This window comes from Lissotriton vulgaris, chromosome 5 (genome assembly GCF_964263255.1).
Source record: "Lissotriton vulgaris chromosome 5, aLisVul1.2, whole genome shotgun sequence".
Lineage (NCBI taxonomy): Eukaryota > Metazoa > Chordata > Amphibia > Caudata > Salamandridae > Lissotriton > Lissotriton vulgaris.
In genome coordinates, this window is record NC_141693.1 from 49,500,231 (window position 1) to 49,512,257 (window position 12,027).

Below are 12,027 nucleotides of genomic sequence, written 5' to 3' on the forward strand. Positions count from 1 at the left end.
CCTTCCCTGAACAAAGTGATCATGCACAGCTGGCTGTTGGTCATGGATGAAAAAAGTGGTGACCATTGTGCAGAATAAATCTGCTGAGCCTGGGGACATGTTTATGTACGTCAGGTACAGGGATTATGATATTGTAGCGAGAGCCCTGTGTCGAAGAGACAGAAGCAAGCTACTAGGTAAAAGGTCACTTGTACAAAACTGTTATGATCGCATGGATGGAAAAAAAGTGTATATGATTCATATGTACATGATGGGACTATCCTAAGGGACATGACAATATAACATATCAAATGTCGCCACTAACCTTGAGGAGAAGATGTAAATGTCGCACAGGAATAATTTCCCACATCCCTAACCTATGTTTGTGTCTGCCAACCCAGTAGTTTCACCCTGGATGCCCCAGGGAGCTATTCACCTTCTTGGAAACGAGCCAAAAATTCCCAATGAGAGGTGGGTGAAGACAGCGCTTTTGACTCGGTTCCAGTTCCCCAAGCCAGGGCTTCAGGCACCGATCAAACAATTGGTAACTGCTCGGGGTCGAATTTTAACCCAACATTTCCCCCCCACTTTGGCACTCTGAAACGTAGACAAATCTGTACTGACAGCTCCTCATTGGAACAGTCCATGCCAAACCACAAGGCAATATGCAAAAGAAACAATTGATGGACAGAATGCTGGACAATGCAAACATTCACCCCCAGTCACAAGGATCCGGGTTAAATCCATCATTCTTTTGCTCACCACACCAACCTAGTATGGACCCAGCCATATGCAAATCAGGCTTGAATCCAGTGGTGTAGTGAGCACAGGACCCACGTCTGGGCATACCCTTTCCAGTGAGGGCGACATAGGCAAATGAAACAATTGATGGACAGAATGCTGGACAATGCAAACCATCACCCCCAGTCACAAGGATCCGGGTTAAATCCATTATTCTTTTCCTCACCACACCACCCCAGTTTCGACCCAGCCATATGCAAATCATGCTTGACCCTGTTCGTTGTGGGAACAGTCCAACCCGAACTGCCAAGTTAGGTCCTCCCTGGACTGGAAACAAGCATCCTGGGACCGGTTTCAGGGCATCACACTTCATCAGCCAAGCTAGCTTGAATCCAGTGGTGTATTGAGCACGGGAACCATTGTCAGGGCATACCCTTCCCACTTAGGACGACATATGAAAGATAAACAATTGATGGACAGAATGCTGGACAATGAAATATTCACCCCCTGTCACAAGGATCTGGGTTAAATCCATCATTCTTTTGCTCACCACCCCGGTTTTTCACCCACTTTGGCACTCTGAAACGTAGACAAATCTGTACTGACACAGCTCCTCATTGGAACAGTCCATGCCAAACCACATGGTAAGGCATCTTCCAGAAGGAAACACAAACAACTCTACACTTATCACCACTTATCGCCTTATCAGCGAGGAACAGCTTGGAGGCCCACCTTATGGAAATCAGTACTGACTCTACTCCTCAATGGAACTGTCAATTCGAAATGGTGAGCCCGGACCTTTGTCAAATATCTCTACGAATGACACCTTGTTCATCGTCAGAGTCTTTTTATTAAAGCTATTGCTGATACTTCATTCTATCTTTGCTCAACAAAGGCACTCACAGCTGTATATTTTATTGACAGTGACTAGAATGATACTTCAGTGCACCTTGATGGTGGAGCATTCATGTAGGATACATGTCGCAATTAAATGGATCACAAAAGTGAAAGCATGCGAAGGATTGTGCAAGTGATGCCCAATTACTTCTCAACTGCAAAATCTAACTGGAACAATATAGGTCAGAGAAGGAATGGCACTTTCTCTGAGAGAAGTAGAATCCCTTGAAGTAGATCACTTAAAGGCATGATGCAGGATTGTAATCTGTCATTACCCTGAATACAGTGTTGGCCCGATCTGTAATGATTTTTCAAACATGAAAGGTATGTTTGCAGCATTTGAGCTGTAGATCTCATGCTTTGCACACTCTTGCGGGCTACTGTTGGACACGGACATTGCACATTGTTTTTCTCGTAAGTAGGTATTTTAGTTTCAAGGTGACTCATGATCCCTCCACCAAAATTCACAATGCACCAGGACATAGATTCCACATTAGATAGTTTTTTTCTGCCATTGGGTTTGGCATCATTTTCAGAGCTTCAGGACTGTCTCTGATTTGTAAATATTCAAGATCTGAAATGCACAATTTAGTCCTAAACGAAGGTGCTTGGCACATACAGGCGAATGCGCAAAAGAACTAGGAATACAATATTACATCTTAAACATCACTTTTGGTCATATTTTCAATCAACACATGATTCTGTCATGTTTAATTTAACATGCATGTTCAAAGTGCTTGCCATGTAAAAACTTCCAAAAAAGAAAGGTTGAATGTCTACGACTGCTACCTTTGGTGCTGACCTCATAATTGAAGACAAAAGAATGGAGTTTTAGTCAATTTAATAACTCACAATAGTATGCCATTCTGTTGGTGCTGGGCATTTCTAGCCAACACATTTAAGATGTCATCAGTGATGTCATCAATGATGTCATATACATGTCAAGTGTGATGGAATGTGTTGGGTTCTAAGCAGGGCAAGTTACAGTTAGCACTGATCATTGGTTTTTAACATAGGGACGGGGTCTCTCCTCCCCTAAACGAAACCATTACTAGCCCCGGGTACCCCATCCCCTGGGGCAAATCATTTTTTTAATGAGGAGGGACCTTCTAGCCTCGGAAGACCCCATCCCCTAGGGCCAACATTCATTAAAAGGAGAGGGCAGGGAAACTGTACTGGGAGTGGGTTTTCCGGAACATAGTGATTGGGCCGGCCACAGGGCCTTTAAAAGCTCAGGGAGGGAGGCCGCGCATTCCCTCCTCTTTCATAATGATGCCGGGGACCGGGGGATGAGGTCCCGGAGACCATAATCAGCTTGAGTCGGGGGTCCATGCTCCCTCTGGGCCCTAGGGGATGGGGTCCCCCGAGTTGTAATCGGCTCAGAGAGGGGAGCACACACCCCCTTCCATTTCATAATTATCCTGGGCCCCAGGGAATGGGGTCCTTGGGCCGCTATCGCTTCGAGGAGGGACCCCATGCACACCCCTCCCCCCAATACATAATTAGACCAATCGCAGGGCCCTGGCCCACCCTGGTCTTCATTTGACTTGTTCCTGCCATCCCACTGGAGTAACGCAGCATTGCAGGTAGGAAAAAAACATTTCATTTTTATTTTGGCCCCGTGGAGGAGTTTTTTTAGGACCCCCCCAGGGGCTAGGGTATATATATTTTTAGAAACATTTTCAGGACAACGCAAACATTTGTATCAATCTAATGGCATGTTTTGAGGGCTCACCAACCTCCCTACTTACCTCACTTTACCTCTACCCACCCCTATTCCATAAAATGACCCGCACCTCATCACCTCTACCTACCTCTAAATCATAAAATTAACCTCACCTACATATATCCACTCTTAAACCCTAAAATCACCCTTACATCACTTTACCAATAGCCACCCCACCACCATAAAATTCTCCATGCCTCCATTTACCTCTAGCCACCTCTGCGCCCTAAAACTATCCTTAATTGCCTTTACCTCAAAGCACCACTAAACCTTAAAATCTAAACTACCTCCCTTTACAATTACCTACTCCTAAAACCAAAGATCACCCTTAGCACTCTTTACCTCTACCCATACCTAAACCACTTTTTTTAACAATAACATGAACATGTTCTTATTTTTAAAAAAATCAAAAAATGTACCTGTTTGATATAGTACTTTGTGGTGATGGTATAAATACTGACTTGTGTTGTACTTACCTGCGTGGTAAAGACTATGTGATGAAAGGTCCATGATAAAGGCTGTTTCCTGCACACTGCTGACATCAGCAGTGCTCGAGGCATCCCCCAGACAGAAGGTGCTCCAATCACTTCCCTTTGCCTCAGCAGCGATAGCTCCCTGGCTGCTGATGGGAAGGTGTGGTCGGCTAAAACACGTTTATTATGTAGACGGCAAGCAACCTAATTTCTTTCTTCCTAGCCAGTGGGAAATGTAAAGTTAACGTATGTAAACATCTACAAAATGTGGTGCACGAATCCAAAACATCAAACACACAAAAGTTGATAGGAGAAATACTTGCAAACAGTCTAACAACTGGCAATCACCGGGGATAGCAATCCAACCCACTGTGTTTTTGCCCACCATGCCACCTCTGCTTATACCTAGCCATATGCAAATCAGCCTTGGTCTTACTCCAAAAGAAACAGCTTAGCACAAACTGCCAAGTGAGGTCCTCTCCGAACTGGAACACTTGTAAAACAACACTGGTATCAACCTGTTTGGGCCATTTCAGTGAAGTGCAGCTTGGTTCCATAGGCATAGTGAGAAAGAGCCAATTTGGGCATACATTTACCCATCATCACAATAGGGGCCGATTACGATGTCGGTCGGAAATCCTTACAACCGACTTGGTCTCGGAATCGTTTCCGACCTACTCGGGTTATGAGAGTCCGACTGGATAATTACGATATTTCCGAACAACGTTTGGTCGGACTCTTATTGACTTCAATGGGAGCCTGTTTCTGACTGACAACACAGGCTCCCATTGAAACAAGCATTTACAACGCAATGGTTTTGCCTTTGTGAAAGTTAGAGCTATTGGCATTGCTCTTGACATTATTTTTATTTATGTTTTTTTTAACATAAATAAATGGCATTGTCATTTACAATAGCAGGGCAGGGCACAGGGAAGGGGGGGCGAGGAGAGACGAAGGAGAGCTGCGGGCTCAGGGAAGGGGGGGCGAGGAGAGACGAAGGAGAGCTGCGGGCTCAGGGAAGGGGGGGCGAGGAGAGACGAAGGAGAGCTGCGGGCTCTTGTTGTAATGCTTGAACGGATGAGTTGGTGGATGCATGGATGGGTGCATGCATGGATGGGTGCATGCATGCATGGATGGGTGTATGGATGGATGGGTGTATGGATGGATGGATGGATAGATGCATATATACAGCCAATCCCTCAACAATTTATGCAATCCACCAACCCATCCAACCAACAACCCATCCATGCATCCACCCATACATCCATGCATCATGCATACATCCATCCATCATGCATCCATCCATCCATCCATCATGCATCCATCCATCCACTGCGTCCCACTCCGACCCCTCTAAATATAACTCTTTTTTTATAGAAATGACTGTATTCACTAGTATATGCAGTAGACCTTTCTACTCTAACATTCTTATGTGACTCTTGCAGTACATCTATTCATATCCCTTCCATATGTATATAGAAATATAACGAGAATCAACAGTCTCTTCTTTGTGTGACTACATCTAGTACATTTCAATTGTTTTCCTGTTTGTATCTTTTACTTAACGCATGTAAATCAAAGTCCTTAGGTTTGGCAACTGGTTCTTATGTAAAGCGCTCTGACACCTTCGGGTAAAGTTCGCGCTACATAAAATCACATTAAATAAAACTTTACCCCACAAATCCAACCATCCATTTGTGCCTAGGCTTACATTTTACGGCCTCGAAGCACACAGAGAAGGGACAGTTTACTAAGTCGAGGCTTTGTAGGTTGCATGGCAGGGGACAGTTTTAGGTGCCAAGGGAGGGTAGGGAGCAGAGTCAGAGTACTTCACGGAGGTAGGGGCAGTTTTTTATGGTTCAGGGCAGGGGGCTGCGGTACTTTTTGGAGCATGGCCTTATTTTAAAGGGCTCAGTTCAGGTGGAGGAACGGCACAAAACACCAGGCAGACAGAGGGCAGAAGGACACAAAAACGAGGGGAAACAATTATAACTGAGGGCAGATTGGCACAAAAAAACAGGCAGACAGAGGTAAGAAGGACACAAAAACGAGGGGGGGGGTGATTCTAAGGGTGGGCAGAACGGCACAAAACACTATGCAGACAGAGGGCAGAAGGACACAAAAACGAGGTAGGGGGGGATGATTGTAACGGAGGGCAGAACGGCACAAAACACCAGGCAGACAGAGGGAAGAAGGACACAAAAACGAGGGGGGGATGATTGTGACGGAGGGCAGAACGGCACAAAACACCAAGCAGACAGAGGGAAGAAGGACACAACAAGTAGTGACAAAGCCAGTAGGTCTAGGCTGATTGTACTAATGCATGCAACGTCAGCACACTAGAACACGACTCAGGAGCTCCACCGCAAAACAAGGATACACACCACGGGCTGTGGTAGGCAGTCAGGCGGCCGGGCTGCGATGGGCCACGGCCAGAAGCACTCCACTTCACCGTGTGGGCATCTACACTAATAAACACAACAAGAATTTGTGTATTGCTCTCAGTGTGTGTTTGTTGCCAGAACTGTATAACTTTCTTGTGCATGCATAAGGCCGAACGTGGACGGTTTGGGGAATGATTTTAAGGTGTAAGGAGAAATGACAGTGTGTATCAGGGTGCACCTTACACTGCAGATTGAATACCTGTGGTTACTTCTGAGAGCTACAAAGTGGGAGCACTGTAGAGGGCACAACGGTTGTGCCACTCTGCCTTTTCCCAAGTCTATCCTGGATTCAGGACTTCTGTGTTGCACAGCTGAGCGCAAAGCTTGCCCCACCAGACCCAATTCAATGATATATAACAAGTCCGTGGCAACCTTGGTGGCTTTACATCAGGAGCGAAAGATCCACTTATGCCCACCCAGTGGACATACTTAAGGGCCACGCCATATACTGCCAAAGCAATGGACTGTGAGAGGAACAGGTGGGCCTGGCTCTCTGCCTTTGGAATGTGCTCACTGCCTTGGTATGGATCATCCCACCCACACTCACTCCCCTGGCATGGGTCTGCTTGCCTTCTTAGCGTTAACTTTGCTTTTACAATTTATCTCTGCTCATGGTCTAGGCCTAGGTTTGAGTTCTACGGTCTGCATGCATGTCTTTGCAACTATATGACCCGCGTTGGGAGTGTTGCAGGCAAGTTCTAATACAATCATGGCTCTGCTACTGCCAGTCAGTCCCATCACAGAAGTTTTACTTTTTTATGGGGGACCAATTTCCCCGATATTAAACCACAGCCTCTTTGGGGGAAAAAAAAAATTCAACTCATATCGTGTTACAATATACTCCATAATAGCAGGCTGCAGAGTTCCTTCCAACCAAGCCGCAGGATAAGATGTAGCTGCAAGCAATAAAAGGTGCAAATAATCGCAATGGTGTCAAATAAGGTCAGAAAGAAACTACCCGCTGAGATCCACTATACCCATCTAATAAAATAGAGAAAAGAAACTGTGCTCAGCCACTTTCAGCTCCCAACTCCAATGCGCTGTTCCACCATCCCCGGGAATGGCTACTTGAAGAATGGTATGAGTCGCAGTACCTTGTCACTTCTACACACACAAATGGCACGGGGTTATGGCGCTTACACGCGGAGATGTGTGTCGACATACTGACGAGGGCAGTTGAAGTATGCAACACACGTCTGACACTCGGGTTATGCCACCCATACAAAAGATACAGCTGGGTGGTACACCCTCACTTTTCAGCCCACGTACCCCACATAAACCCACAGACATACTTAAGACTCCAACAAGGCCTTTCCTAGGGAGCGTCTGAACCCCGGGACTTTCCCAAACCATGCTGCCTCGCAGCTTCCCCTCGGCTACTACCAGATGTACCCTCTCGAGAAGACACTCGTATCTGGGTCTCACATACTTCCAACAGCCCCAGTCTCACCTCGGATACTCACAAGGCCGTAAGGCTGCCTCTTCCATGTAGCTGCCCTCGATAAGACTTACCTGTCCATACACCTTAGATACTCAAAACTAACATCCCCGACATTGGCGACAGCAACCCTCGCCCCATAAGACACAACACTCATGGCAACGGCCCCCGCTATACTCACAGTTGCCCGCTACCCTATCAGGTGCTTACTGCAGTTCCTGCTGTACTCCCAGCTACCCCGCCATTGGATACTGCAGTCCCGGGTCTTTCTCGAAATGGTGAAAGACAGTGCACCTTCGCAATGACAGCTGCCCCGGCAACCCACAAGATAATCACAGCTGCACGGTCCATCCAGGCAGTCCGTCGGGTACTTGGGCTAACCTCTGATGACTGTAGTCCACCAGATCCCCGAAGCAGCGGCAAGATGCCGGGCAGGCGCGACCGCGTGCCCCGCACAGCAGTATCGCGAACACCCAGAGCTGCAGGCAGGGCCACGGGATTCCCAGCAGCCGCCGCTGCTCCACAGGACAGAAACACATCTCTGTCGGGGGGTGAGATCACCGGGGCTACGGTGCTCCAGAGCCTCCTGCACGTACGGGTCCTCCCACAGGACACGGCAGAGTGAGCTCTGCTACGAGTGGAGTCGAACCTCGCAGCCCCTCCGAGTGGTGGGCTCGGATCTGAAGGGCAGAGCAGCACGCTGTCACCAACAGCAAAACAAGCATTTACGGACGGACAGCGGGAGGGGAGGAGGGGGGCGGCAGTAACGGGCAAATGGACAGCGGGAGGGAGGGGGCGGGGGAGGAATGCACTCACCTGGACTTCTTCCGGCGGCCGTGGTCAGCATGAAATGAGGAAAACAAACACCAAAAAAAAAAAAACGAAACTCCGCCCACCGCCCAATGACGATGCAAAAAGGGTGCAGAGGGAAAAAAATGCAGGAACGACCACGAATCTGGTCCGGCCATGACGGACAGATCCATCTTCCAATGGCTAGCCTCCATTTATGGAGCTAGCCAATGGAAGAAGGGGCGGATTCAAGTCCCCTCATACTGAAAACGAAAGATTTCTCCTGGGGGCGGAGCTAAAGCTCCGTGCCCCAGGCAAAACCTAAAAAGGGGTGGTTGCGGAAAACCTTGCACCCTGTGGGGGGCACCTCATGGTGCCTGCAACACTGTGCATGGTTGTAAAAAGGGGTCCCATGGGTACCCCTATGGAGCCCAACTAGGGGCCTCCAGGTGAAGGGGGCCTGCCACGGGCCCTCAAAGTCAGTCTCCGACAGCCGTTCCGTGTGAGACAGACCGATTCGGAAAGGTTGCTTGAATCTTACCTCGGTCGGAAATCCGGTCCATAGACAGGTGCGAATCTGCTGTGACTGACTCAGAATCTCTGAATGCCAGAAGGAGGAGAAGATGAGTGAGTGAGTGAGTGAGTGAGTGAGTGAGTGAGTGAGCGAGTGAGTGAGTGAGCGAGTGTGTGTGTCTTTTTTTCAACAATACAGCTTGCCATAAAGGAGTCCATATAAAAAAAAACTTTTGTTGTATATTTCTTTCACCTTCAAATTATAGTTTAGCTCTCCTCTCTCTCCATTGATTCACCAGAGAAGTGCCTTCTGTCTGCCTCTCTAATCATAGCTTTGTACTTTGAATACTTACCAAAGAATCCACAAATCACTGCTATGAGAATAGCCAGGATGCCCAGAAGAATATAACCATAATGTGTCCACAGGTGACGAGCCGAGGAGACTGGAAAGAAAGTTTAGCATTATTCATGATAATCATTTGAGGACAATTGCATTAATATTAATTGACCAGAGTGCATAATACGTTAATAAAATACCTCACACAACCCACAGAGCATTCCTGCAGGCGCCCTGTCAGTGCTTTCTGAGTTAAGTACAGTGCCCTGTAAGGTTGAGGGACACAGTGGTAATTCAAACCCAATTTTTAGATATCACACTCAAACACTGCACTAAGAAAAGACACTATATATTTAAAAGTGTTAATTGCTCCTGGACTTATCCATGTTGCTAGCAGCAAGAATATACAGCTCTAACATGTTTAGAATGCTTCTGACAGCCTGCCACCCTAAAGCTACTTTTATGCGCCACACTATGAGGGCATAACATAGCTAACTTGCCCCTAGAGTTTCTTGGAAGTCTGTGCACTGCATACGTGTTCACAGGGGGACCAGCAACTGTGTGGATCTAACTTCAGCAGGAAGAGATGTTCCCTTCAGAAGGAAAACCCATGATCAGCTGGGCTCAGTGCCACCATCACTAAATTCGACACGTGGCATAAGCATTGATGGGGTGGCAGTCTGGCAGGACTTTTAGAGATACCCTGGTGTGAAAGACTCTCTAATTCAGTAGTCAATTCAAGCGGCTTATATAAGATTGACAAGTTAATTTTAGCCAGCATTGCAAAATCCAGAGGAGTCTTTCAAAATCTGGACTAAACCAGCAAAATGAAAATACGTCAACTCAGACTACAGGCTTACTTTACACTCCTGGCGTCTAACCTTGAAAAGGAGAAATCTTATACTTTGTAAATAATTAAATGCTGAATGTGAACCAAAGGCCGATAAGCTAACTTAAACTATTAAAAATGAAGTCTGAATTTGAAGCTCCCAACACATCTTCGTGGGGCTCATTTTACAGCGGATATAGTGCCTCCTCCTGTCAAGTGCCAATACAAAAACGCACATTTCCACACTCAAGTGCGTCATCAGCCTAGCTTAATGTATACAGCCGTTTAATGGGTGGATCTTCATAGATGACAAAGAAAAGGGATTAATATTGAGCCTTGTAGAGCACAGCAAGAGATAGGTTGGGAATACAAAGGAAGAAGGCCCCAGATGTTTTGGACGTCTTTTATCAGAATGACACGGTCAACAATGCCAATAGCCACTGATAAATCCAGCAGTTTTAGTGAATCGAAGGAGAGGACCTGCTTTGTTTATTTTATAGTCATGAGCATGGCTTTATGTCCAGCAGAACGACAATTGTGGCAGAAGAGAAGGGGAAATAATGAATCTGCAAGATGTCAGGACAGTAAACTTTCAGGAAAGCAAGCTGTGAGAAACATGAGTGACCCGCTGCTTTCAAACATCAGGTAGATCCGCCATTACTTAATTTTAGTCAGACCAGTGGCGGCTGGTGGCATTTGAAAGTGGTGTGGAGTAAAGGTTGGGTATAAGTGTTATGTCGATTTGGGGAGAAAACTTTAAAGAAACCTGTGGCACATGGTACATTTTAAAGCAAATTTGAGTAAGAAAGAAGGTTTATAAAGCAATTGAGAAAGTGTAGAGGAAATATGTAAACACATCAAAACCTGCCCCATATCTTACTGCATTAAATCCGTCAAACAGTTACTGTAGTGAGCCACTTGTACAATTGGACATAAATACTATTGAAATGAAACCATGACTATGTTGCACAGCAGCAATCTGAAGACTGGACGGCTATAAACAAACACTGTCAGATCACAATAGGGCAAAACCTGCCACTGAGAGCAGATGGCCCTGCAAAGAATGATTGACAGTTACTTATGCCAGCATCCAGGGAATGGAGCTCATTATTGATGTTGAGTCAAACAAGTGGAGCTGGAGGGTAGCCCTGCTGGAGTGTGTGGACTGAGTGAAAGTAAACATGCGCAATGCTACAAGGCCCTGAAAAATGGAAGTCTGGTCTTGAATATTGGATAGTGGCATTCACATTTGAAACAATTACACTTAAGTTATTTAGGAATATAGTTCATAAAAAGCAACTCCAATTGCTCCAAATGTGAATGTCAGCATCTAAAATTCAGACTAGCTTTTGCTTCTTTATTTTCGCTCTACGTGCTCCAGCAGGAAGCAGTCACCAGGGACAAAAACATTCCAGCTCACAATTTACGATGTCCACAGTCTTTCTATTTATTATCAGAAATGTGAAATAAATAGGTTGCCAGTTCAAGCACATCTTGTAACGGAACCGCTCCGTCACACCCCATGGGTGGGCTGTGCTGGTGACGGAACAGTTCCGTCACGGCCTGCTCGCCGCGCCTGCGCGGTGCTGATTTCGCGCCTGCGCGGCGCTGATTTCGCGCCTGCGCGGTGCATTCTGTTGAGCAGGCGGGCCGTGATGGAACCGTTCCGTCACAAGCACAGCTCACCCGAGGGGCGTGACGGACCGGATCCGTCACAGCGCGGGAGCGCCGTGCGCTCCCCCCCCCGCCCCTTAGCACTGCATAGCCACCGCAGAGAAAGGGTTAATAAACAGGGAGCTCGCGAACACTGGAACAGTACTTAGTAATTTTTCTTTTTTTTTTCCTCGAACCTCTGGTTCAC

At 46.7% G+C, this 12,027-nt stretch overlaps 1 protein-coding gene across 4 annotated transcripts in view; it reads right to left on the reverse strand.

The window, feature by feature from the left end:
• LOC147710112 (E3 ubiquitin-protein ligase TRIM39-like) overlaps positions 1-12,027 on the reverse strand; it is a 413,790-nt gene that overhangs the window by 210,802 nt on the left and 190,961 nt on the right. For all 4 annotated transcript variants that reach the window (XM_086920810.1, XM_086920812.1, XM_086920811.1 and 1 more), the window contains exon 8: positions 9,354-9,443. In XM_086920810.1, the coding sequence (XP_086776936.1) occupies positions 9,354-9,443 (90 nt within the window). The remainder of the gene's footprint in view (positions 1-9,353; positions 9,444-12,027) is intronic.